The sequence below is a fragment of the Lagenorhynchus albirostris genome, chromosome 21 (assembly GCF_949774975.1).
Source record: "Lagenorhynchus albirostris chromosome 21, mLagAlb1.1, whole genome shotgun sequence".
Classification (NCBI taxonomy): domain Eukaryota; kingdom Metazoa; phylum Chordata; class Mammalia; order Artiodactyla; family Delphinidae; genus Lagenorhynchus; species Lagenorhynchus albirostris.
In genome coordinates, this window is record NC_083115.1 from 23,785,613 (window position 1) to 23,813,447 (window position 27,835).

Here is a 27,835-nt window from a genome sequence, read left to right on the forward strand (position 1 = left end):
TGGACAGACATCTGTGAAGAGCAATGGACAGGAGACTAAAACAGGAGAGACGTCAGGACCGCGTCCTGGGTGGCCAGGGACTGGGGCAGGGTGACAGGGCAGATGAGAGACCAGGCAGCAGGGTCCAGTCTCTGCGACCGGGAACAGCATGTAGATGAACTCAACACCAATGGCGAACTTGACCTCGTCCCCAGCTGGGGGCACCGATGCTGGCTTCTTCCCTCCCCAAGTGAAGTAACTGTCCTCCCAGAGCGTGAGCAGAACGACACCTGCCCGTCCCCTGAGGTGACACCCCAGTGGCCTGAGGCCAGGCACGTGCTTCCTGGGGAATGTCCAGGGACCCGCCCTCACCTGTCATGGGGGGGATGCCCCCGCCCTTCACTCTCTCAGGAGCCACTTTCTCAGGTGGGTTTCTGCAGGCTGGACTCACTGGGGCCCTCTTCTCTTGGCCACGTGGAACCTCAGGATACAGTTTCTTCAGCACTTTTCCAACAAACACTACAGAGGCATCAATTTGCAAAAGAAAGGAAAAGAATTACTGACGGCAGTTTTATTTAAATTGCAAATGGATTTTATAGAAAACGAAGACATATCACGACATCACTACCTCAGGACTGCCCCCTATAGGACACCACTGGGGTTGTCCCCCCAAGATCCTCCAGCACCGTCCCCCTCAGAAGACCCCCAGCACCGTCCCCATCAGGGGACCCCTCATCACTGTCCCCTGAAAGGATGCTGCTCCCCAGCACTGGATGCCCCCACAGGTGTGGGCACAGGTAGGAGCCGCTCACACCTGTGCTCACACCTGGGGGCCGCACTTGGGCTCACAGTTCTGTTCTTCCCTCACCTTGTCTCTGGTTGAATGTATGTATAAAGCACAGACTGCGAGGTGTTTTGAGAATCAGGGTTTGAGGTCCTGGGCCCCAGCGCAGCCCCAGACAGGCTGGGTCCACGTCAGTTCACAGCAGATACGCTGGGCAGGCCCCAGGCAGCCCCGGCTCCTCCCTCCAGGGCACCCGCCGGGGACCAGCACAGCCGGCTAGGTTCTCACAAGGGTGTGCAGAGTCTTCATTTGGTTTATTTTAGTTTACATTCTGATCTAACTGGAGGGGAAGAGCTGCCACAATGAATAAATATTTCTGTCCTGATTTAAGTGTGAACAACAGGTACAATCTCAAAACAGCATCCTAGAAAAGGTGAGGGGAAAAGGTTCACCCAATGAACCTGTTTTAACCTCATTAAATTCAGAAACAAACCAGCAAAGAGAGAGAGAGCTGCTCTGGAGTAACCAAGCACCGTGGGGCAGAAATTGGGACCCCGGAGAAGGGTTTGAGTTCTTCAGATGATGAGGTGGAGGATGTATGTTTGGGCCACTGAGGACGCGGTGACGTGAGAGGGGAAGTCTGAAGGGGCCACCGAGTGGCTTGTGGGTCACAGAGGGCAGGGTCCTGTCCCCACGTGGGAGGCACAACCCTAAAGACGCAGACCACTCCTCATTTCATCATGTGCTCAGACAGCCCTCGCAGCAGCAATAACCCCCTCCGACCGGTACTAGTTGGAAAAAACACAACTTGGGTCTAAAAACACGAAAGGCCTTCTCAGAAAACTATTCAAGCCCAGGCAGTGCTTGGCCGGGCGCCTGGGAGGAGCACGGGGTCCTGATGCCACCCGCCCGCTGGCCCGGTGGCCTGATGGCTGGCTGCCCGCTTGGCCAGGAGGCCCTGGATGGAAGAAACTGCCTCTGGCGACGATGCCCTCATTTATGGTCTCGGGTCCCGGAAATGCTGGACTCCAACCCCCACCTCTGCCTGGTTGAACAGCGCAGGGTCCAGCTCAGAATATTCCCAAGGCCTCTGCAGACAGCCCCGGGCAGTGCGTGCGTCACGGGGAGACAGGCTGTTCCGTTAGACCGGCGCTCAAAGACACATCCAGAGGGTAGGTTCCAAGTTTCCGTTAGAAATTGAACTGTCCTGTGCATTTCCTTAAATGGCAGAGGGGAAAACACTCTATTCCAGAAGACTGGGTGGCAATTTCCAGGGGAAACCAAAGGCAGATAAAATAAACTTTACCTACAAACTATCAACAAGTCAGCATTTTTATGAACTAGAACCAATATTAAGGTAAAATCCTAACTGGGCACCTGCTCTAAAACAAACTCGGGGAAGCTCGGGGCCTGAGACTCGCCTGGGCTGGCGGCAGCTGACATGGGCGTCCAGCTGAGGTCATCTCTGAGCTGAAGCTTCTGCACACACGTGTGTATCTGAACACAAAACAACACTACAGGAAAACCCGACACAGGTCATCACCAAGCAGTGCCTGCACCACAGCTGAGCAGCCACACAGCCCGAAGAACCCGACATAAAAACACAGCAATCCCGGGGAGAAACCAGTGCAAGCCAGGCCCCCAGAAGGCCCCTTCTCCAGGGAACACTGAAGCGGATTGGGCACCTCACCATTTTGCTTGAACAGGTGCCCTGACTACAGGCGGCAAGGGCGCGGCACACGGCAGGCTGGCCAGGAACTCACCGCCTAGGCTTTCTGCCGTGGATCCTGAGCTGAGACACTGGTGGTGTGCAGGGCAAGGAAAAGAACAGAAGCCCGTGGCGCTTTCACTGAATTCACCGGACTGCGTAAGTAAATTGTATTTACAGCCTAATTAATAGGGGTTTTCACCAAGGCGCTAGCTACCTGGCGGCGTGTCTGCAAAGCCTCCGGCTCTCGAGGTCCTTTGGCTCTCCACTCGCTGGCTTTGCGGTGTCCCCGCACGACCGCTGCAGGGGCCTCAGCCTGTTGGGAGGTTTAGGACACGTGGTCCTTCCTCAGGGACAAGATTCAGGACAAGACTCAGACAATCCCAGGCTGAGCGCTCCAGTGCTGAGGTCCCGGGGGCCAGAAGCCAACTTGGGTGGGGTCTGGGGGCGACAAGCTTGCCTCACACCTGGCTCTGGAAGCTGAGAGCTCCTTATAAGGGGCCTGGGTCTGAGGGCTGTGGTCCAAGGGCGGCCTCATCTGCTACCCAGGCTCCCCCGCCGCCCCACGGGGCCTGGCCAGGTCTTGCTTCGGGCTCTGGGCCTCCCCGATAGGGAAGGGTGGCAATCGCTGGGGTTCAAACATCATCCCAGCCAACGCCCCACCAGAAGCAGCCCTGCCAGGGACAGGGCCCCTCTCCACGTCTCCTGACTATGGGACCCTGCTCAGGGCTGCCAGGCCCTGTAGTGTCCCCACTGACATTTTAAAAACTAAATCTAGCACAAGACTCAAGGGCTCAATACTTGCCTCCTCAACCTCGTTACCAGGGAGCAAAGTTTCGTGACTCTGAGAGGAGAGGAGGTTCTCGGTCAGCAGGAGGCTCAGAGCACAGGGCGAACCTGCAGGTCTCCCCACGCAGAGCTCCTCCCCTCTCCCACAATACCCAACAGGGATCCCTCCAGGAGTTGGGTTCAACTGGGTTAAGCCACAGTTCTGCCACTCCTAGGTCTTTCTGAGTCTCACTGTTTCCCTCTGTAAAATGGGCAGAAACACCTCTGTGGGCGAGGCTGCAAGACTGACAACACAGGTGTGCTACAGAGACGACACAGGAGTGGACGACGGGGCTCTCACTTCCTCACTCCCGGCCTCTCTCCCTTCCCACTCCCGTCTCAGGCCGGGACGAAAGCTGAAACGTCCTCCAGCTCGCCTGAGATCCAGACCCCACTGCCAACAGCAGGCAAGCCCACCCAATGGCCCGCAGCGCCCGGTATTTCAACGAAGCAAAACTGAACTGTTTTTCCCCACTCGCCCTGCGCCCATGGCCTGGCCTGGGGCACTGTCGGCCCGCCAGCCCCTGCGCTGCCCGCCTGATGCCCACCCCCCCCCCCCGCCTTCTGAGAGCATGTGGCTACTTGCCGGCACCAGGAGCTGCTCCAGGCTCATCTGCTCTCCCTCTGCCTGCGCCCTGGGGTCGGCATGTCTCCAAGGAGCCTGTGTCCAGGAGGAGGGTGCGTCCCCGTTCTGAACACAAATCCAGTCACATCCGTCCTTGGCTGAACAACCACGGCTGCTCGAGGGAGGACCGTCTTGGCCACTGCAGACACAGGGGCCCACATCAGAGAAGCAGAGCGGGAACCAGCCCCATGAGCACCGGACGTGCCCACGGGGAAGGAGAACGCACCACATGTCCATGTGCTTCTGAGGGCTCGCGGCTGCACCACGGGGCGGGGGCTCAGCACGCACAGCACGCACCATCTACGATCGAGGGAACACAGGCTGTGCACTCAAAATTCAAAACAAATGTTCCTAAAGTACAACTTAAATATAAAAGTGTCATACTCTACGCTTAAATCCCAAGATTAATATTTGGAGGGTGACCGTGGGCAGAACAGTACACGGATTCAGATGTGCTAATTCATAAAGGCCAGAGGGCCTGCACAGTTCACACTTCATCAAATGGGAAAGACAATTTTCCTAAGTTTTAAATTTAAAATTGAGCATAGTAGTTCAAAAACTAAAACAAAGAGAACTTTTATCCTCCTAAGCTAAATGGGTGTAAGCATCTCGTAAACCCAAGAGGCAGCATGATTTCCATCTCACACTCATGTGTGTTAAAAACCTCACAAGCAAAAACACACCTTCTCCAGGAGTCTCTGCAGGCTCCCACCCCCGGCAGCACATGTGCTCCATCAATCCCACCCCTACGACTTGTAATAAACGTTATCACAGGAACAAAACTGCTCTGAGAGGAGATGCAGGTTTTACATCCTATTACCCATGATCCGTGAGATAATTATCAAGTGTCTTGTCAACAGGCACAAGAACAGATGATCTCAAAGAGCTGTCAGGACGGGCATCCCAACAGCAAAAGCGGGAGATGTGTCTTCAATGAGAAGTTTAACTAGTAAGTCTTAACGGATTCCAAATATCCAGGTACCTCAGATTAAAATAATTTTGCTGATAAATATACATGTCTAATACTTTCAGTTGCCACAAGTTAAAGCATAGTCTTTTAAAAAATAATGTGATTTTAATTTTTCAAAATCAGCTTTAAAAGAGCAATGTGTAACAAACAGAATGAAAACAATACTTTCTACCAACCAATACTGCTGGAGGGTTCCTTGGTGAATTTCACTTTATCCCAGCATTTGAGACAACGCAGGGAGTAAGACCACTGAACGTCTGAACATCATCCTCTGAAGCAAACAAGCTGTCAGCGTGGACCTGCCTGCCCAGACCCCCACCAGCCCCAGTGATCAGTGCCTCTGCTTTTCAAAGGGATGATGGACCCGCTCCTGTGCAGTCACATGGGGCTCCTATCACAAACGGAGCTCGTAGTTTACTTAAATACAAATTACCAGCTGTTTTAGACCAAAAGAAATGTGTAGCCACTGGACTCTCAGTTCTCTGAGCCTCCAGGGCTATGAAGGAGCTGGGTACCCCATGAACTGCCTCCCGGTTTCCTACAAATAGGGACTTGATTCTAACTGGCCAAACCTACTTAGGGATTCACGTTAAAAGCAGAACATAAATGAAAGGTTATTTTTTTCAGGGTAGGAACACAGTAAAACATCATTTTTAAAAAGCATCTGTCAGCTTTGGTTTGTTGAAAGGCGCCTTGTGCCTCCGTATGTGTGTGTGTGCGCGCGCCCTTGTACCTACTGCAAACATAGTCCTAAAAATCAATTTAGAGATTAAAAGTCTCTTTTTTGCTTAATTTCCACTGTGCTCAAAAACAAACAAAAAAGAGCAAGGTGCTTGGGTCCAGGAAGGCAGCTCTGTGTCACCACAGGAGCTCAGTGAACCGCTGGCCTCCTGCCTGTGCCGTCCCCCTCTCCCAGCAAGAGCAGGTTGTAACTTGAAACTCTGCTGTCTGTCAAAAAGCAATCAGCGGAACATAAAAAAGCAGGGGAATGGACATTGATGCCTGCAGGAGACAAGTACAATCACCACGCTACGGGCGACTGGAGCTGGGACATGAGAGACACAGAAAAAGGTCACTGTGGAGAAAAACATCCTGTCTGAAATTAATGCGACGAAATACCAAACAGAGAGATCAAGTCTCTGTGTCACAGGGGAATTAAGTCATTTTGATATAATTTTCAGAGAGGACTGCCGTCTAAACTTGCTATTTCACGTTAAAGACACAAGCCAAATAATAAAATTTCAGTAAAGTGTTCTTTGGAAAGTAGACACCTGGGAAGAACTCAAAAGGAAATAGATAGTTTGACTGCTGGTGGTAAACTATTCAATTCTGAACTATTCTTCCACACAATCACGTGTTTTAAAATCTAACAGTTGCGTATAAAAAAGGAAGGGGTTTGCTCCACTTTTAACAGAGGTGTTAATGGCAGCATTTCAAGGAATTAGGTCTCCTTCGCTGTGGTCTTAGGGCAGAATGCCTAACAGGCTCCTGCCCGAGTCAGACAGTGCTCCCGGCACACCTCCCAGCTGGGAAAGCTTCCTCATCAGGGGAAACCGGGTGCATGTACTTTCTATTAGAAAAGGTTCTCATGAAAAAAAAAAAAAAAAAAGAAACAGAAATAGGAACTTTTTCTTCCATAATATTCCATTCTGAAAAAAGCAAAGGAAAATGAAAACTATGTGATAGAAAAAAAAGCACCTCTGATCTTTTTTTTTTTTTGTGGTACGCGGGCCTCTCACTGTTGTGGCCTCTCCCGTTGCGGAGCACAAGCTCCAGACACGCAGGCTCAGTGGCCATGGCTCACGGGCCCAGCCACTCCGCGGCACATGGGACCTTCCCGGACTGGGGCTCGAACCTGTGTCCCCCGCATCGGCAGGCGGACCCCCAACCACTGAGCCACCAGCGAAGCCCACCTCTGATCTTTGAGACCACTAAGTCACCCCATTAATGTCAGAAATATTTTTCTTTTCCTTAAAAAAGTTCACTTTGATGGTAAAGTGATACACATTTCCCTCAACATCTATGTACACAACATACTTTATTTACCATTGGTGTAAAACTATACATTTATTTTTACTAAATATATACTGTAGATCTTTCTGGTAATGGATGAGATGAGAAATGATATTGAGTCATTTGTAATTCTCTAGCCAAATCATCCCTATGAACCACTGTCTCTCAGAAAAGCATAACTCTCAGAGGACAAAAAAACACGTGGAGCTAATCTGGGGCCATGAGGAATAAAATTAGCTAAAAAACTATATTTCCAGGGGTGGATGTTAATGGGAAACAGTAAAACTGATGGGGCCACATGCTTATAAGAATTACACAAAAATAAAAAAAGATACCATAAATATTAACAAATAACTTCTAAAAAGTGACTTCGAGATATTTCATTATGAGAGAAAAACATCAGAACAAATGGTTTTATGATGTACGTTTTTAGAGTGATTATCTAGAATTTGAAACCAGAGTTGGCAGGCTTTTTGAAATCATATATAAATGAAAAACTGCTACTGAAAATAAGATCAGAAATGGAAATTCATTGAAACTTTCCCTGTGGCCCTTTTCCCTGTTTGATGACAGCCTCCCGACCTTAGGCTGGCATAGTAGAGAAAATGTTGCAAAACAAACACACACTGACAAATCATAAAGAAAAGGAAGAAGTTCCCCAACCTCAGTAAACACTGACTCAGCTGATTCCCTTTTCCACCTGATATCTGTAGAGCTTAAGAGACACTTTAAATTTTCTTAGGGTATTTCTTGGAATCTGATACAGCATTTTAAATTTTCTCTTTTCAGTAAAGACTATGTTTATCTGCCAACCTCTCCATAGCTTTTTCTCCCACAATATTCAATACCGTTTTTTTTCCCATTTTATCCCTATAATGAGAGAAGGTATTTAATGGATGCTGATGAATAAAGGAATAAATTGATAATAGCACTGCATCAGTTCACAAGAAAGAGACGCTCAATATAGTATGCAAATTCAATGAATGATAGTTTGTTAATGACTTTCATCACAGAATTATAAATGGAAAAACAATTAGCTAAGATTTAAGCAACAGTTGGCAAGCTTTCTGAAATATTAATTAAAAGGAAGATAGTTCTCAAAATAAGACCAGAAATAGTACTCAAATGGGACACAATTGGAATCCTACGCCATGACCAGTCTGACATGATCTCCCCATTTAAGAGGTAGATATCCACTAAACTTTCATTTTCTCCCAAAACTTTAACACTTAAAAAAAAAAATTCTAAACTTTGTCCAAAATTTTTCCTCGCAGTTTTTTAAGCAGCAATTACTATGCCATCAGCTATTCAGAAACATGTTAAGTGCACATAAGGCTGTGATCATTTTTGTTGGGCTTGGTGACTGCGTCCTAACCCAGGAGATGCAGGGAGAGCAGACACAGCTAGCTCCCAGCCTGTCTTGTTTTCTCACCAAGACGAGATGCAACAGACCCGGCGGGGCGGGCTGAGGGGACATTCAAAGGCAACTCGGAAAGCTGCCTCATTACGATGGGGAGACAGAGGATAACCTATTACTTTTACTCCAATACTTTTATTTTTTTTCCAGTTTAATCGACATTGGCTTTTTCAGCAGACAGATCTGGAATTCAACCCAAAGGGCACAAGGCTTGCCTGACCATAGCCGGGTCACCTGTTCTCTGGGTGAGGATGTTGGGGAGGAAGTGCCCATCCTCCCACTGGCTTCTGCCGCCCCAGCCGAGCAGGGAGAATCCCTGGCTCCCCATCGTGCCCCCACTGCGCCTGGCACCCTCTGCTTGAGGAACCGTCCTGCTCCCACAGTCCTGAAGCCTTGTCCGGGCGCTGTCGTCTCTCCAGCCGCTGGGTCGTGCACCCTGTCTTCCCGACAAGGTCCCCCTCGGCCGCTTCCACGTCCCACACCCAGGGTGACAGTGATGGCAGGCTGCTCACGTGGGCCTTGGGCCTCACGCCTCACGAACGTGACCCGCGTTAATCCTTATGACTCTGCTGTTCACCGAGTAGTCATACATCTTAAATTTTCTGTCTACTGTGATGCTCTGACATCTTAAGCCCCGCCTGGCTGGGCAGAGACAACCCCCCACCAGCCAAGGGCCCAGCCAGGAGCCCGCCTGTGACCTATGCCGACAGCCCGGCCAGGCCCGGCCTCCTCCGCCTGCCCCGCCCCCGGGGAGGTGACCCTCCTCTGCCCGAAACACCCGGGCCGGGTGCCTGGCGGCTCGGGGCAGCCCTGTCACCCAAAGCCCGGCAAAATCACTAAAAGCAGCCAATCGTACGTGTTCCCTCCGCCCCGCCTGCCTTTCCTCTGGAAACCCCAGTAAAGGTCGTGGCCTCAGTCTTCCCTCCGTCCTGTCCTCCGCCCCCTGACCCCCTGGCCATCCCCCCACGTGCCCGGCGTGGCCCTGCCTCTAGGACCCGAGAGCCCAACAAACCATCCTTCCTGGGCCTGTCCTGAGCCTCCTCCGGCGGCCGCTCCTGACTGACCAGCTCGTGAAAGGACACAGAACAGCCCCCACCTTACAGACGAGGCCCAAGGGTGCCAGGGAGCGCCTTCACCGGTGCGCCGCAACCTGCACACACGCCCGCGTGACACCTGTCAAGCCCTGGAGAGAGACCTACCGCTGCTCCCAGCACACCTCCCGCCTCCCCCGCCCCAACAGCCCCCACCTAGCCTCGACCCTCACGTCTTCCATCCTCCCTTCGGCCGCTGGCCTCCTGGACAGATTCAGTGCCCGGCCACGGGCACTGACCGGCGGGGAGGGCGCTAGTCCAACCTCGCTGGCTCTGCCCCGGGTGGCACCGCCTCCGTGGGGCTCGTCACACACAGGGGATGGTGACAGAGGAACCAGACCTGAAGCTGGTGTGCCGAAGCCCAACTTGTCCTGCTGCTGGCCACAGGCTGAGGCTTTCTGCACTCCCCAGAGATGACAGTGACCCCACCCGCGTCCCAGGGCAGTGTGAGGCTCACCACTAGCGGTGGTCAGGAGGTAGCTGAGCCCCGGTCCCCAGTCACATCCAAGGTATGGGACCCTGCAGGGCATGTCCCCGCCTGGCTGAGCCCCCTCCCTGGTCCCTGAGTTATTCCCCACTTCCCATGCCGTGGCCTGGGCCCCTCCCCTCCAGCTCGGAGTTCCTCCCCGCACCGTGTCCACCCCCGCTCCGGCCCCGGCCCATCTCTGCGTTAACCCTCTCCAGGCCCTGCGCCACGCACGTTCAGTCCTGGAAGATCGCTGAAAGGAAAAAGGGCTCTTAATCCAGAAGAGAAGTGATCTGCCGCATCACACTGAACACAGAAGAAAACACCGAAGTGACACTTTTGTGGATAAAGAGAGTTGGGCTCTTCCTGCAGGTCAGTGAGCAACTGCTCGTCCACCTGCTGGGGCGCCCGAGGCACATGGCTCAACACAAAGGAAAGCGGCATCTTCCCAACTGAGACGGACCCCAGCCAGTACCCATGGGTCTGAGACTCCAAAGGAAGCTGCGGGCAGTGTAAGTCTGAGGGTGCAATGGGGGAGACACACACACACACGTGAACATACATGCAGACAGACACACACATGCACATACACGCAGACACACACATACAGCTACACACAGACACACGCGAGTAGCAGGGAGGGGATGACAGCAGTGTCCTCCTCCTAGCCCGGACCCCGGCCCTGGATGGCCCTCACGTTCGCCCATCTGAGAGTCCACGGCCAGCGTGGAGCGGGCCCGGAAGGGCGAGCGCCCCAGGCTCCGCTGGGGTCTGTGCATCAGGGGACAAGGCTCCACATGCTCCAAGCGGAGAAGCTGCAACAGACAGAAGCAGAGCCGGCGGACTTTCTGAAAAGGGGCGAGGTGCCTGTTGGGAGGTGGGGGGACGCTGGACTGAGGACACCCCTCAGCAGTCAGCCTCCAGTGAGCAGGGCCAGAGAACCTCAGTGCAGCTCCCTCTCCGCAGCGCCCCGCCGGGCTGTCCCGAGATCCCTCCTGATTCCACAGTCCCCACCGGGCTTCACCCGTAACCCTGTGCTGGACGCTCACCCGCTCTCCCCACCACACTCTGTGCAGGACCCACCGCTGCCTGTTAACCCAGAAGCTCCCAAAGGATGCCCAAGGGACGGCCTCCAGTACAGGCCACAGGCTTCCCCGGCATCAAGGGGAGAACAGTAAAGATTTACTTCTCCCTCCAGCAGCCTTGCTGCAAAGGCAACAGCCTCCTTTCATCCCGAGAAGCTTTGCCACAAACTGCATAGGAGGCCCCATCACCCAGCAGACGCTGACCTGTAGGGAAGCCTCAGAACCGCCCCCCAGGCAGCACGCCAGCCCACCGGACTCATGCTTTCTCACCCTGAGCTCCAGCTGAGGGGCTTTCTTCCAAGGCACGCGGTAGGGCTCCCGAGAAGAGAAGCACTTCGCCCAGCTGCCCTCACCCTGGCCCCCAAGGCACCCCGGGCTGGAGAGCTCTGGGCTTAGCAGCCCCACAGTCCCCCCGCTGCCGGGCCTCTTCCTCTGAAGCCCAGATACGCTGCAGCCCTGCAGCCGCCTCCGCCGCCCCGGCCCACGGCGCCCCGAGCACGGCCAGCGGGGCATCTGCTCCACCGTCGCATCTGCTCCACCGTCACTCGGCCTGCATCGGGTTCACGTCACGAGCCCCGCAGACCAGGAAGACAAGAGGCGGCCCTGGTTCACACCGCAACCCGGTACAAGCGCTTAGAAGCTTTTCCGGCTAAAACCCCACCGAGTGGTCCTCAGTGTTTCTTACCCCAGCACGACTGCTCCTGCGACCTAGTTAGGAAGATGCGGAGAATGGATATTGCGTTTCTCACTTACTATGGCTGCTTGGACGCTTTCAAGACTTACTAATCCAGCCTTTCACCACGATGTTCTGCAACAGCCCAACTTTACTCGGTAACTTTGTCAGAGACCCAACAGGAAGGAGGCCTGTTTGAGGATGGATGGTGAAAAGTCGAGTCCTCTGGGTGCAGCGAGCTGAGGGTTGGGTGTAGGGCGCTGCCGCCAGGCTTGGCCAGGCCGCACTACCGGAAGGCTGGAGAGCAGGTGCTGGCGAATGAGGGCAGAGCCCCAGGCAGGAGAGGAGGCCCAGTCAGGGTGCAGGGGGTCAACCAGCCACAGGGGCCCATGAAGGCCACGGTCAGGGCTACCCCTGCGAACCTCACAGTTAGTCTGCAGAGCCTGCTGGCTCCACCGCTGGTGGGGGTTATAAAAAGTAGCTTGGGAACCCATCAAAATACTGTAATGCCCGCCTTGGAGCTAACATCTGACTGTTGAGGAATTTTGTCACTATGAGATGATCTGTTCTTTAAGGCTGACCAGGTGAGTCCTAACGCCTGGGGCTCAGAGCAACGGAGGAAGCCGGGCAAAGTGTTTTTCTACAAAGGAAGCCACAGACTGGGAACACTATTTACTCTTCTCTGTATTCTGCCTTACTGAGAAATTCATTTCTTCTTCCTATTTTAAGCAAATGCTTATTAACCAGAGTTGCCACTGGGCTTTTCCTTTCAAAGGGCAAAAACACAACCATCTGTTTTAAACACAGAGGAGGAAAAAAATAACCATGGCCCGAACTAATCCAAATAAAAAGAGAAACATATCTAAAACCTTCAAAACCATAAAACTCCTAGAAGAAAACAGGGGAAAAGCTCCTTGACAACATGGGTCTCAGCAATGATTTTTTTGGATTTGACACCAAAAGCAAAGACAACAACAGCAAAAACAAACAAAAGAAACTAAAAAGCTTCTACAAAGCAAATGAAACTGTCAACAAAATGAAAAGGCAACCTACTGAAGGGGAAGGAATATTTGTACACTGTATATCTGGTAAGGGGCTGACACCTGAAATACAGCAAGAACCCATACAATTCAACAGCCAAAACCCCAAACAATCTGAATAAAACATGGGCAGAGGAGCTGAGCAGACGTTTGTCCAAAGAAGACATACAGGTGGCCAACAGCTATACAAAAAGACGCTCAAGATCACTAACAATCAGGGAATCGCAAATCAAAACACAGTGAGACATCACCTCACACCTGTCAGAATGGCCATCATCAAAAAGACAAGAAATAGCAAGTGTTGGTAAGGATATGGAGAAAAGGGAACTCTTTTTTTTTTTTTGCAGTACGCGGGCCTCTCACTGCTGTGGTCTCTCCCGCTGCGGAGCACAGGCTCCGGACGCGCAGGCTCAGCGGCCATGGCTCACGGGCCCAGCCGCTCCACGGCATGTGGGATCTTCCCGGACCGGGGCACGAACCCGTGTCCCCTGCATCGGCAGGCGGACTCTCAACCACTGCGCCACCAGGGAAGCCCAGAGAAAAGGGAACTCTTATGCACTGCTGGTGGGATGTAAATTGGTGCAGCCACTATGGAAAACAGTATGAAGTTTCCTCAAAAAATTAAAAATAGAACTACCGTACAATCCAGCAATTCCACTTCTGAGTATTTATCCAAAGAGAAGAAAAACACTAACTCAAAAAGATACATGCACCCCAATGTTCACTGCAGCATTATTCACAATAGCCAAGACAAGGAAACAACCCAAGTGTCCACTGATGGATGGATGAATAAAGCACATGCGAATACTACTCAGCCAAAAAGAAGGAAATGTTTTCATTTCCAATAACATGGATGATCTTGAGGGCTTTATGCTAAGTGAAATAAGTCAAACAAAGACAAATACTGTAAGATCTCACTTATTTGTGGAATCTAAAAAAAAAAACAATCGAAAAAAGGAGCTCACAGAAACAGAGAACAGACTGATGGTTGCCAGAGGTGATTGGGGGATGGGAGAAATGGGTAAAGATGGTCAAAAGGTACAGACTTCCAGTTATAAGATAAGTAAGTCTTGGGATGTAGTTGTACAGCATGGTGACTATAGTTAACACTGCTGTATGGAGAATTTGAAAGTTGCTGAGAGAGACAGTAGGTCCTAAAAGTTCTCATCACAAGGAAAAGAAATTGTGTAACTATATGAGGTGATGGATGTTAACTTATTGGCTGGTGGTTTTGCAGTACATAGCCCATCAAGTCACTGCGCTGTATACACACCTTAAACCCACACAGTGCTATATATCAATCATATCTGAATAAAACTGGGAAAAATAGAATCTTCCCTTTTTTCATTTTAATATTAATGATTATAGGGTAATGAGAAGTTTGCTGGGCTTTCCATGAGGTGTCTGGAGTTCCCTGTATCTCTGACATTCATTCTAAGGCATGTGCCAAGTTAACCAATTAAATGTATCCATCCTGCCTTTGGTGTTAGCTAAAAATACTACCATAGCTTAATAACACTAATTACGTGCCCAGAAACTCAGAATCCCTGCAAGTAAATGGTTTGAGAGTCAGAATCTGGGCTTTGGGAGGAGCCCCTTACAATCCCGGGTCCTCACAGCCCCCTTCCTCGCAGCCCCAGGTCCTCACAGTCCCCGTCCTCGCGGTCCCGGGTCCTCACAGTTCCCGTCCTCGCAGCCCCGGGTCCTCACAGTCGCCGTCCTCACAGCCCCGGGTCCTCAAAATCCCCGTCCTCGCGGCCCCGGGTCCTCACAATCCCCGTCCTCGCGGCCCCGGGTCCTCACAATCCCCGTCCTCGCGGCCCCGGGTCCTCACAGTCCCCGTCCTCGCGGCCCCGGGTCCTCACAGTTCCCGTCCTCACAGCCTCCGTCCCCACAGCCAGAGGTTCCCACAGTCCTCACAGTCCCGGGTCCCCACAGTCCCGAGGGCCTAGAGTCTCCGTCCCCCAAAGCTCCCGGTCCCCACAGACCCCTGATCCCCGCCTACCGTGCCTCCGCAGCGCCGCCATGCCGGCCTCGCCGCCCCGGCGACCCCTGCGACCCCAGCCCAGGCCCGAGCAGCGCGACTGCTCTTCCGGACTCCGTCCTTGTAGGCCCGTCCACAACAGCAGCCCTGCCCAATCAGGATCCGCGGTCTCTGCCGCTGAACGCCAATCAGCCGCACACCGGCTGCAGATTGGCTCTAACGCGCGCTGTGGGCATGGCCCGTGGGCGTTAGTACTCCGAGCATGCTCAGAGGAAAGGGTGTGACCCGGGTGAGCCGACCCGGGCTGCGGAGGGGTCATGGGGCGGGGTCAGCGGGAGGGGTCAGGGGTTAGGGGGTCATCACAAGACCGTCACGGGAAGCGGGTGGGTGGGTCAGCGAGAGGTGGTTAGTGGGTCAGCAGGAGGGGAGTCAGGGGCTAGGCGGTCGCTGGGAGGAGGTCAGCGCGGGGCGGGATTGTGTTCCTGGGTGACCGCCCACAGTGTCACCCTGGGTCCCAGCGCTGCACAGGGATGCGAGCAGTGGGAGGGGTCTGCTGAGCGCCCATCGGGCCAGGGTCCTATCGTACCGCAGAAGCTGGGAATCAGAGCAGAGAGGAAACTGGGAAGAGGGGAGCCCGGGGACTGACCAGGAAGACCGCCGCCCCCTGACCCCTGACCCCTGTGGCACTGACCCCTTCTGCCCGCTGTTGCGACTGCGGCAGGTGGATTTCTTCCCTGTGCTCCCCTCCAACCATTTCACCTTCTCTGGGACCTTGGTTTATTGTTTACCCTTCTTCCTTGAATCCGTTTCTTGGAGAACTTATTTCCTGAGAGCCTGTCTGTGCCGGGCCCTGCTATGGAAGCCGGGGCACCTCCTGACGGGCTGACAAACAGACAAGTCCTCGTGAGACAGAGAGCACGTCACTGTCCTCCCGCCGGGAAGGGGTTTCAGAGTGGGGAGGTGGGGGGTCAGGAAGGCCTCCTGGAAGGTAATTGAACCAGGCTTGAGGCAGAGGGAGCAAGGCTTGGTGATGTGCAGGCAAAGAGCACTCAAAGCAGAAGGGACCGTCCAGGCCTGGAGCAGCACAGGGCCCGTGCGACAGGAGCACAGCGAGCAGGGACAGTGACAGCCGCCGACAGACAGGAAAGCAGGTGGTGCTGGGCAAGTTTGCGAAGACGCGAGGATCAGCCTTACGTTTCCCAGGCAGTCAGGTGGAGGATACGGCTGGTTTTGAGCAGAGGAGTGAAATTATCTGAAGCCCATCTTGAAGGAGTGGCTTGAGCCGCTGAGCTGAGATCAGATTTGGTGGGGGAAGCAGGAGGCCAGCTCGAGTCCATCCCTGTGAGAAGGACCCTGGTGGCTAACACCAGGGTAGTGGTGGATGAGGCTGTGGGAAGAGGTGGTTGGATTTGGATATATGTGAAGACAGAGCAAAAGAGGTTTTCTGATTGACCAAGAGTGGCTTTGGCAGGAGAGAAGTGTGGCACGGCTCCAGGTTTTGGTTTGGAAACTGGGAGGCTGGAGTGGTCCCAAGGAGATGAGAAAACTCCCTCCGGGGTGGAGAGGGAGCGGTCATTGTTGGGTGGTGTGCAGTGCCAGGCATGTTAGGTTTGAGGTGCTCCTTAGACGTGTAAATGTGGGCATCAATTAGGCAGCTGAATAGGATTTTAGGATTCAGGAGAAAGGACGAGGATGGAGATATACACCTGGGTTTGTCTGCATGTAGGTGCATTTAAAGCTCTAAGAGGGAGTGTAGATAGAGAAGTGGTCCAAGCACCGCTCTGAGGGGCTCTAACTTCTAGAAGGTGGGGAGATGAGGAGGGAAAGGGCAGGGGGGCCGGGAGGACAGTGAGCTGTCCTGAAGCCAAGTCACGTCATCGCTGGTCTGAAATGATGTTGAGGACCCATCACAGACAATTGTATTCATCAAGCGCAGGTTCTCAGTGACCTTGATTACAGTAATTTCGTTGAAGTGGTAGAGGCAAAAGCTTGATGGGAATTCGGTAGAGAGAATTGCAGGAGAGAAATGGAAGATATTGGGTTCAGATCTCTCTCTACTGGACCCAAGATGGGGTAGCAGCTGTAGGGTCCCTAAAGACAGAACACACACACACCACACATACACACATATAATCAAAAGAGGGTTGTTTAGAAAATACACATGCCACACACACCAACTTTATGTGCTGAAGGATCTGATCAAGTTGAGACTGAAAATAAGTAATGGAACACAAATGACACAATTAAAAAATGGGTCAAAGAAAAAAAAAAAAAGGGTCAAAGACCTTAACAGACACCTCACCAAAGATAGACAGATGGAAAATAAGCATATGACAACATAAAGTGCTGACAAGGATGTGGAGCAACAAGAACTCTCATCATTGCTGGTGGGCACAGCCACTGTGGAAGACAGTTTGGTGGTGCCTTACCCTATGATCCATCAATCTCATTCCCCGGTATTTGCCCAAATGAGATGGAAACTTAACGTGCACACAATATCCTGCACACAGATATTTATAGCAGCTTTATAGTTGCCAAAACCTGGAAGCACCCAAGATGTCCTTCAGCAGGTGAATGGATAAGAAAACTGTGGTGCCTTCAGACAATGGGCTATTATAAAGCTAGAAAGAAATGAGCTACCAAAAGCCATGAAAAGACATGGAGAAAACTTAAATGCGTATCACTAAGCAAAAGAAGCCAATCTGAAAAGTCTACATACTGTATATAATTCCAACTTTATGACATTCTGGGAAAGGCAAAACTATGGAGACAGTAAAAAGATCAGTGGTTGCCAGGGGTTGGGATGGGAGGGATGAAGCATTTTAGGGCAGTGAAACTACTCTGTATGATGTTATAATGGTGGAAACATGTCATTATTCATTTATCCTAACCCATAGAATATACAACCCCAAGAATGAACCCAATGTAAACTATGGACTCTGGGTGATAGTGACACGTCAACATAGGTTCATTAGTTGTAATACACGGACCATCTAGTTTGGATGTTGATAATGGGGCGGGCGGGGGCTGTGCATGGGTAGGGGCAGAGGGCATATAGGAAATCTCTGCACCTTCTCCTCAATCTTCCTGTGAACCGCTCTAAATCTCCTCAATTTTCCTAAAACCGCTCTAAAAAATCAAGTCTATTTAACAATAGATGGTGCAGGAGAGAGGGAGTGCACACGGAATGGTATCCTTGACTAGTTCACACTTGACCTCGTTCTCTACTTCAGCTTCCCAGCAGTGTTCGAGCAGCTCTGGACTTTCTAACCTTACAATGAGATCTTCCCAGAAACCATCTCTTTCCCTCCAGCCCTGTTCCTTTCATCTCTTTTACACTCAAACTTCTTGAAAGAGTTGACGACAAAGTCAGTCTCCACTTTGTCATCTTCGGTTGACTCTGTTGCCCATATGTGTCTCCATCCTTCTCTGCTGTAACTGCTCCTGCTTAAGTCACAGGACCTCATGTCACAGGATCCAGTGCACACTTGTCGGTATCCACTCAGTGGTCTCCCAGAAGCACCATCTACCCAGCTGCAGAGACCTGGGATTCATTGGCATCCTCTCCTCCCTCTCTTCCCCCATGACCCATCGAAGAAATCACAGCAAGTATATTCTACCTGCATCATTTCTTACTTCCACTGTCTCGTTCATGTCTTCATCATCTCTCACTACAGTTTATCCACGCATTTCTAAGTTGATCTCCCCAATTCCGTTCTTGTTTCCTCACTCCCATTCCCAACTCTATCTCTTCTCCTCAGAGCAGCCAAAATGACCTTTAAAAAATCTCGTTGCCATTGAAAAATCAATGACTGTAATCCACCATATTGACAAGCTAAAGAAGAAAAATCACATGATCATATCAATAGATGCAGAAAAAACATTTGACAAAATCCAATAAAATCCAAAATTCATGATAAAACTCTCATCAAACTAGGAAGAGAAGGGAACTTCTTCAACTTGATAAAGAACATCTGCAGAAAACCTATAGCTAACATCACACTTAATGGTGAGAAACTAGATGCCACCCCGCCACCGTCAGGGACAAGGCAAGGATGCCCCTCTCACCACTTTTCAACATTGTACTGGAAGTCCCAGCTAATGCAGTAAGACATGAAAAGGAAATAAAAGGTATATAAATTGGGAAGGGAGAAATACAATTGTCTTTGTCCACAAATGACATGATTGTCTATGCAGAACATCTTATTTCCCTGCTAAAAATCCTATGTCAAATTTCACTGTATAGGGCTTCCCTGGTGGTGCAGTGGTTGAGAGTCCGCCTGCCGATGCAGGGGACACGGGTTCGCGCCCTGGCCCGGGAAGATCCCACATGCCGCGGAGCGGCTGTGCCCGTGAGCCATGGCCGCTGAGCCTGCGCGTCCGGAGCCTGTGCTCCGCAACGGGAGAGGCCACAACAGTGAAAGGCCCGCGTACCGCAAAAAAAAAAAAAAAAAAAAAAAAAATTTCACTGTATATAAGATTCAACTCAGAGTCCTTAAAACGCCCTTTGAACACCCCTCACGTGCTCTCCGGATGCATTCATGCTATTCTCTCTCGCACTCACTGTGTTCTGGTTCTCTGACTGTTTATTCCCCTGGGTCTTCAGGCCTGCTCTTCCTTCTACCTGAAATCCTTTCCCTGCCCCACTCTCTTCTTGCCTGAATCCCATTCCTTCTCCAGGGCTCTGGTAGAAGTGGCCTTCTGATTTCATGCTGGTTCTGCTGTAGAGACCCTTGCACTCACCTGCGGGCACCTTAAGCCCTTCAGTTCAGCCTCACGGCTTTCTCTGAAGCTGTGGGACTTACTCAGCCAGAGGAACCTGGGGTGGGGGGAGCAACACGCAGTCATTGGCAGATGGAGATCAGATGGAAAAATGTCCAGCCTTTCTACTGAAGGCAGGCAATTCTGAGGTGCACTCCACACGGTGCCCTTGGGGATCCCCAGCCAGATTGAGATCCCACTCTCCACAGGGGTGGCCAGCTTGATAATGCATCAATGTTAATAACATTCCCTCCCTCTTTGTCTCACTCTTCCTGCTTCCTTTCTCATTTCCTGCCTCACCCTCCCAAATAAACTACCTGCACCCAAATTCATGTCTCAGGACCTGCTTGTGGGAGAACCAGAGGAAGACAAAGACTTAATGAAGATTCCCAAAAAGGGTTCTTCTCTCATCTCAGAGCTGTGTGGTTGCCCTTCTACCATTCAATAACACCCTCTACTTTCCTTTAGAAAAGTAATTATAATTTGTAATTATATGTTACTGTGCTATTTTAAAAAACTGATTCTCTTTCTAGACTGGAAGCTCCAGGGGCCAGAGACGGCTTATCTGTTTTGCTCACATTTTGACAGACCTGATGGGCACTCAGTACATTTTTCTTATTTTTGTTGTTGCTCTTGCGTGAATGAATAAATAAATGAATTTTTATAGGATGAAATCAACAAGGACCTACTGTATAGACAGGGAACTCTACTCAATACTCTGTAATAACCTATATGAAAAAGAATAGATATATGTATATGTGTAACTAAATCACTTTGCTGTACACCTGAAACTAACACAACATTGTAAATCAACTATACTCCAATATAAAATAAAAATTAAATAATTAATTTAAGAAAGATGGAAGGATGAGGACAAATATGGAGAGGAGGGAAGTAAAGGGAAAGTACATTTTAAAATTGAAAAATTGATCTAGAACTTAGATTTGTGGTTGAGGTTTGGAACACACAATTCATTGGTTTTGACAGAGAAGACAAGTTGGAAGATAAACACTAAGGAGAAATGTGATTGTGGGCAGGTTTCTTTACTTCATCTTGTATCCACTCCCTCAGCATTTGGAACTCTGTTATGAAGATAAGTTGCAACTGATTAATGTGAGTGATCAATTATATAAAGAAATATTACGGAGACAGTGCTCTTATTTAAAGATCTTAGAATTTCTGGAAAAGATTGGTTAGTCTCATCCCAAATATTTTTGGTCACCTGATTCTCTTTTCCTATTCTAATCCCTGCCCACTTTCCTATAAACTTTCATCTTGGTGTTTTCTCTTATTCTAGAAGCTTTCATGTCTTTAATCTCATTTAAACTTCACAACAGCCCAGTTAGAGACGTGGAAAGCTCCGTTTTGCAGATGTATTAAAAACCGGGGCTCTGGGACTGGCCCAAGGTCAGGTAAAACACAGGGATAAGCGGGAACGAAGCCAGTTGGTCTCTGGTTACCGGTGCGGCGGCTTCACGCTAGGCCATGGTAACTTTCCCTCCCCCTGGCAGTCCCACCCTGGAAGGGCATTCCCATGAATTTAATCCCAGTCTATCAAAACATGGCCAAAGTCGCTAAATTGTTCCAGTTCGCTGCAGGTCGTGAACAGAATTTCGACTGAACCGATTCTCCTTCCTTATCCCCCGGCTGCTGTGGTCTTTGCGCTCGGGGAGCGGACGCGCGAAGGCGTCCAGACCCCATCACCCTAGGTTTACCGACAGAGAGACGCTGTTCCTGGGCCTAGGGACCCCGTGGTGACCCTTCTTCCCTGCGAAGACACGGCGGCATGTTTCTCTACGGGGAGGAGCGCGCATGGAAAGGTGGAGGCTCGGTTTAGGTAGCAGGAGGGGCAGCTCATCGATAGATACCCTTGCCAACATGTAGGATACACATCTCTCCGCGTCCTCTGTGCCGCGTGAGCGTCCCGGGTATGGGGAGACTTTACCGCGTCCACGAATCCCTCGCACGATGCGCCCGCGTGTCTCCCCTACCGCTCCCAAGCGGGCCGCGCTGTGCCAGGTGTCGGGGTGCGTGTCGGACGCGCGGGCTGACTTTCCAGCGCCGTGAGCACCTGCTCCGCGTGCAGCGGTGAGGCCGCTGCCCCCGGGAGCCACTCGGGCGCCTCCTGTCCCCCGCCGTCCCCGCGTGACCCGCCGCTCCCCGCGCAACAGTTGGCTGGGCGGGCGGTGCGCGCGCTCCCCGGGCCGTGCGCGCGAGGCGCGCCAGGCGGCCGGGCCGCAAGCGCGGGCCGGGGTCGCGGCGCAGAGGCCTGGCGCTCCCCCAGGCGCGGGCCCGGCCCCTCTCCAGATGCTGCCGCGCGCCGGCCGCCCCCCCGTGCGCCGGTGCCTCCCCGGGCGCCCAGTGCGCAGGCGCCGGCCGTGAGGACCGACCGTGCGCTGGGCTGCAGCGGGTTGGAGCGGCGGCAGTGGAGGGGACGCGCGGGCTGGCGAACTGACGGGCGGACGGGCCATGTCGCCCCGCACCTGCTGAACTGGAGCACCCGAGGATGTCTACGCTGAGGAAGGTGCGAGCCACCGGGACCGGAGCCGCGCGGGGACTGGGCTAGGGGCGCGAGAACCGTCGGGGGTTGCGGGGGAGAAGGCTGCCCGGCGGGACGGACCGCTGGGGCCCCGCGAGGGCGGCTGGGTGAGGGGTGGGGACCCCGGGGCAGCCTGTGTACTGGGTCCCCTCACCCTGAGCTGCAAGGCGCGCGGGAGCGGGCGCAGAGCGGGGCGTCGCGGAGGGGTGACATTCTCCGCTCGGCCCGGCAAGCTGGGGGACCCGCGGAGACCCGGGAGGAAGCGCCGGCCGGCGAGGGGCTGCGCGCCGGGCTCCGGCTGGGCACCGCGAGGGGATGGGGGCGGCAGGCAGCAAACTGCGCCCCCTCCCCCCGCCCGACGCAGGACGCCGACCGCCCCTGGGAACGCGTGGAAGGCGCCGGGAGCCCGGGCTCCGCGCGGGGGGCGCAGGGGGCGCGCGGCCGGGCGGCGGGAGGGGTCATTGGCGCCGGGGCGCGGCGCCCGGGGGTGGCTGGAGGAGCGCGTCGGGAGGGCGGCCTCCGGCTCTACGAGTGGGAGCGGAGCGCGGGGGCTTTTTCGGGGCGGTTGCTAAGCGAGCCGCTACCCGGCGCAGGATTCTGTAACCAAGCCTCCCCCGGCAGCGGCTGTTGCCGTTCTGGGCTCGCTCGCTAACGGTAGCAGGAGAAATAAGGAGGCTGTCATTATTACAGCCTGGGCGGCGAGGGGCGGGAGCGGCAGGCACGGGGGCCGCCTGGCGGGCCAGCTGGGTGCCCGGCGCCCGGCCCCCGGCTCCCGCGTGCGGCGCCGAGAGACGCGGAGCAGAGTGGACGGGACCCGGCGGGGGCTGGGCGAAGAGTCGGGGGTGGGGTGGAGGCCCGCGGGTTCGCCGGCGGAGAGCGGCGAGAACCAGCTCCGGGGGGCGACCTGCGTCGGAAACTCGGGAGCTGCTTCTCCGGCGTCCGCGCTTCGCCGGAACGTGGTCCGGCCGCCTGGGTGTCGCTTCCCCGGTGAATGGCGACTCGGCCGGGCTCCGGATTCGGAATTCGGGACTTGCCGGCGCGGCTGGCTCGGATCGATCAAAAATAAAGCGATCGGCAGCGAGTCCTTCCTGTGATTAATTCTGCCAGCACGGGCTGTGGGTGGTTTTGGAGCCGGAAATGTAAAGCGCACCTGCTTATTCTGCCATCTGAGGAGGACTTCAGCCTAGGACTTTCCCCAGGGGCCTCAGCGCCGGGGGTCTTGGGGCTTTGCTCACGGTAACCAGCTCGTGTGTCCTCTTGGACAGTGTGTCTGATTGGAACTCGCGGGCCTGGTGATCTATGACTTAAGGAAGACTCTAGCTTGCAGAGGAGAATCGATTGTATTAGTTATTAGAAACCCCCCTGGCATCTCAGCATGGCCTGAGAGAGCCCACAGCCTCGTCCAAAAGGACTCTTTCTCTGTTTCAAAGCCGACACCACAGAGCCATCTCCCCTCCCCCGACACCTTGGAAGGAACAACATTTGGATTTGAGGTTAATGTACGTTACAACACCATTTTCATTTTACTTCCTTTACACTCTCCGCAAAAGGTAATAGGTAACTAAGGCCAAAAATGGTGAAATTATGAAAAAAATGGTAATTCTTGGCAGGTCAAGCTGTTACTCTGGTGTTTAAAAAAAAATGTCATTAATCAGGATTTTCCAGTAGCCAAATTGTCTTGTGCAGGTGGCTGGGTGACTCACAGATTTAGCTCTGATAGTAATTGTAGAGTGTGTGTACCACTTCCTTTTAGATGGTGTGACTTTCTCATTGCTTGGAAGGGAACAAATTAGAATATACCCCACATCTGGAAGCAGGACCAGCAGGCTGTGGGGAACACTCTCTGCTCAGGCACATCTGGGCTGGGAGAGGTATGGACCCAGTGAATGAAAACAGTAAAAAGAAATAGTCCTGTCCTGAAGCTCGCAGCCCCTTCCCACCAGCACTCTAGAGTCCCGTCCCAGGTCAGGAGTTCCATCAATGGGGGGGTTTCTCCTCTGTGATCCCCCATCAAGGGAGGCCTGCTTTGTGTCTGTGAGCCCCTCCTGCCCCCTCGTGCCCTCCTGTCCCTAATTTCCTCTGTTCTTGGTTAAGAAATCGATAAGCATTGGATGACTTACCCTAGCGATCTATCATGTCATATCTGCAGATTACATTTTAGGTTAAAGTGCAAAATGAATTCTACATAAATAATCCAAAGTGTTGAAGGAATTTAAGTTTTCTCACCACAGAGATGTTTTCTATATGCATTCTGTCCTATTTGACTTTCCATGTTGGTAATCATTTATTCCCTTTCCTTCCACTTACAGTATAACTATCCAAAGTGGCTGGAGATAGAAGTAAACGTGTACTTGTTCACCAGTGTGTTTGTGCCTTAGGTTTCTTGTGTTGTAGGTGAATTAATAACAATATATCTTATTTCTATAGAATTCAGATTGCTTTGCATGATTTCTCCCCAGTGACATAAATATGTCCTCCTATGGCAGTCTATTGCTTCTCCTATTTTTGTCTACTTCATTTTTGAAATTGGTGGAAATTTCACATTAAATACTAAAAGTGAAAAAGCACTTTGCACAATTTAAATCACGTTAGATTTCGGATACCCAGAATCCAACCAATTCTGAAACTAAATTCTAACATTTTAAAGCTTGTTAGAGGATTTGTTATCTGTGTTTTTAGCAGAGTGTCTTCCATCGTGTGCCTACATGATGAAACTGAAGAAATGCTGTAATTCTTTTATATTTGAGGGAAAACTTCATGATTTCTCAGTCACTCAAGGAGTTGAGTAATATACACTTTGATCATAGATTTTAAAGGGAAATTAATTAAATGTATTATTTATTGACCCTTGGAATGGATATGCCATGGTCATTCACTGGATACAATAAAAATAACTATGATTCATCATTTTGGCCAGATGGGAGTCATATTTAAAACATTGGCAGCATGTTGGTTATAAAAGAATTATGGGCCACCCAACAGGAAGTTAGCGGGCAAAGCATTCTCTGCAGTTAAAAATCATTCTGATCAACCACAGCTTTACATACAAGTTGTTTTTATCATGGAACCATATTTCCAGCAGATCGCCAGCTTTTAAAGTAGGTGTCGTTGTCTTCTGGGCATGTGTGTCACAAAGACTGAGCACGGTAGCTTCCAGTTTATTCATGGCAGACACTCTCGTTTACGGGGAGCTAAGCATGTGGGCTTTGGCGTCGACGGGTATGGTTGGGGGGTGCAGATTCCCCCCTAAATCCTGCATCTGCCGTTAGGAGAGCCTTTACCTTTACAGCACCCTTCCTTTCCAGGGCTTAACACCGGTGACAAACAGCGGGTTTGGAGCCGGTGTTAACCTCCTGGGCCAAGGCAGTGGCGTCCGCGTGTAAGATCAGTTGTCCCTTTCTCGGCGGGGCCTCTGCCCTGGCCGCACCCGCTGTGAAAAGCCTCGTCAGGCATTAGCTCCGGGGCCCTCGAGGGCCCTCACCCTCAGTCCGGAAGGGCGCCTCCCATTTCTGGAGGTTCCGACATTCCCGCAAGGAGCTTCAGTTGCGGCTCGTCTTGAGAGAACGCATCTCCTGGGAAATGTCCCCGGTTAGTTTCTCCTGACCTTTGCTCTTGCACCGTCGTCTTTCTTGGGGGGGTCTCCAAGGAGCTGAAGTTACCAGGCTGACTGCAGATGGCTTCTGTGGTCTACGCTGCCTGGCCCTGCAGGATACCTGCACGCTGCTCTCTTCGGAGAGACTGCCTAGCCCACTTCTAGAGTGTGGCTGTTTGGGGGCGGGCTCCTGGCTGCGTAAGGAGGTCAGGACCCCATCCCCCCTCCGGGAAGAGCACGGCGTTTCCTCTCAGCCGAGAATGGAGAGCTTTAGGAGGTAAATCTAAAAGGATGTAGGTCCCTCACATGCAGCCTGGGGCGGGGTGGCCTGTCCATCCTGGGAAGCCAGTACCCAGGATGGCAGGGCCGGGCCACGGGTGGACAGCAGGGACGTGGACGGCCGCACTTGGTCCTACGATGTCACTGAGGTCCAGCTCAGGTAGGGCTTGAAACTGTCATTACCGTGGGTTTCTGTCCTGACCACCCAACGGGATGTAAAGGTTTTTAGTTTCCCGAAAAATTTCCTCTTTAAAGCTCTCATTGCGGGGTGACATTTATCCATCATCCGGTGACACTTGTCTGGTATGCCTTTTTGTGTGTATCCACAGGAAAAAAAAAAGTAATTTTTGTTAAAAAGGAATAAGTACTTGAAACCAGCCCTTGCATAAAATTGTAGCAAAATTTGTTAAAAAGTAACTTTGTAAACCTAAGTGGTCATTATCTTTAAAAACATGTGCCGTACTCTGCACAAAAGAAAAAAATATTGAAATGATCTCCTAGCACCCACGGAGTACACATCTTAGGCCAAGCAACGTAAAATCATCCTCCTGTGCCTAATGGAAATGTGTCCTACTAGTGTTGTACGATGCCAGCCAGCAGCTTTTTACACTGGCCACGTAGGTAGTGATTAGGAGTGAGGGTGAGGGTTGTGGAGTCAGGCAGCCTGGGGGGCTGCGTGGCACCGGCCGTTTATTTGCCCTCATTATATTTTTGGCCTTCATCACTAAAGGAGGGACGGATCCAACATTAACATGGTAGTGTTGTCAGGAGGATTAAATGAATTGATGAGAGTAAGGCAGTTAGAACAGCATACGTAGTAAATGCCCAACATGTGTCCACTATGTTGATCATGAAGAAATGAAATTGGGGCCCAGTTTGGGCCATCCTGCATTGGACGTAATGAAGCCACTCTCCAAATCCCCATAACACTTAGGTATTTACTATTTCCAGTCTTCTTTTACTTTCTTTTATATCTGTTTTGCCACCTCTTTCCAAAAAGTGTTTTGACTCACTGACAAAAGGACAAGGTCCAAGAAATGAAATAAAGTAGAAACAGGCAATCAGAGCAAACAAATATGGTAACCACAAGGGTTAACATAGTCCTCTGCGCCTCAATGTTTTTTTTTTTTTTTGCGGTACGCGGGCCTCTCACTGTTGTGACCTCTCCCGTTGCGGAGCACAGGCTCCGGACGCACAGGCCCAGTGGCCATGGCTCACGGGCCCAGCCGCTCCGCGGCACGTAGGATAGGATCCTCCCAGACTGGGGCACGAACCCGCGTCCCCTGCATCGGCAGGCAGACTCTCAACCACTGCGCCACCAGGGAAGCCCTGGGCCTCAATTTTGAGTCGGAGTTTCCTGGAAGCCAACTCAACAAAAACCAGAAGACACAGGCCCTCGCTTGGTTCCCTTGTGGGGTGGACGTCGCATACTCACTTTACAGTGAAGAAAAGATTTTCCCAAGTGCTGAATCGTGAAAGATGCTCTCGTGGTTGACTTTGTATAGAGGGGTTGGGTTAGATCATATACATCAGTTATACAAACACAGAAGTGTTTTTCATGATTACAGTAGACTTTGGAGGAAAGCAAAACATACACAGGCAATCTGTAAGAGGTGCAGTGACCTTTTCCTCGTATTTCTGTGTTCCCTCCGTGACCAGATGGGAAACTGGGGATTCGGGAGACGGGCTCTGAGCTCTGGACCTCCCCCTGGTCTACTTCAGTTTAGCATTTATATGTGGGATCGAGTTGTGTGTCTCGGGGAAAACTCAGATCTCTCAGGTCACATGTATCTTATTTCCCACTGTGCTTTCATGTAAATCAAGTGTCTCAGCCTAAGACAAGGCCCCTGGAGCAGACGCATCGTCGCTGCTGTCCCTGCTTCCACGCCATCCACCCCGCCTGGCGGGGAGCAGAGCTCCAGCCCCCGGTGGCGCAGGAGCTATTTCAGCAGCTCCTCCTGATGCCATCGGAAGGCCCAGTGCCTTCCCTGTGCGCTTGCG

General features: G+C 52.0%; 1 protein-coding gene and 1 long non-coding RNA gene across 3 annotated transcripts in view; one reads left to right on the forward strand and one right to left on the reverse strand.

Moving 5' to 3' along the window:
• The window catches only part of ERICH1 (glutamate rich 1), a 47,386-nt gene extending 32,584 nt beyond the window's left edge, over positions 1–14,802 (reverse strand). For both annotated transcript variants that reach the window (XM_060136560.1, XM_060136559.1), the window contains exons 1-2: positions 14,685–14,802; positions 352–498 (exon numbers count right to left, since the gene is read on the reverse strand). In XM_060136560.1, the coding sequence (XP_059992543.1) occupies positions 352–498; positions 14,685–14,706 (169 nt within the window). In that variant the 5' untranslated portion in view covers positions 14,707–14,802. The remainder of the gene's footprint in view (positions 1–351; positions 499–14,684) is intronic.
• A 7,032-nt stretch (positions 14,803–21,834) lies between these two features.
• Positions 21,835–27,835, forward strand: part of LOC132512819 (uncharacterized) — a 233,329-nt gene continuing 227,328 nt past the window's right edge. Inside the window, exon 1 of the long non-coding RNA XR_009538344.1 lies at positions 21,835–21,948. This is a non-coding gene — a long non-coding RNA (uncharacterized LOC132512819). The remainder of the gene's footprint in view (positions 21,949–27,835) is intronic.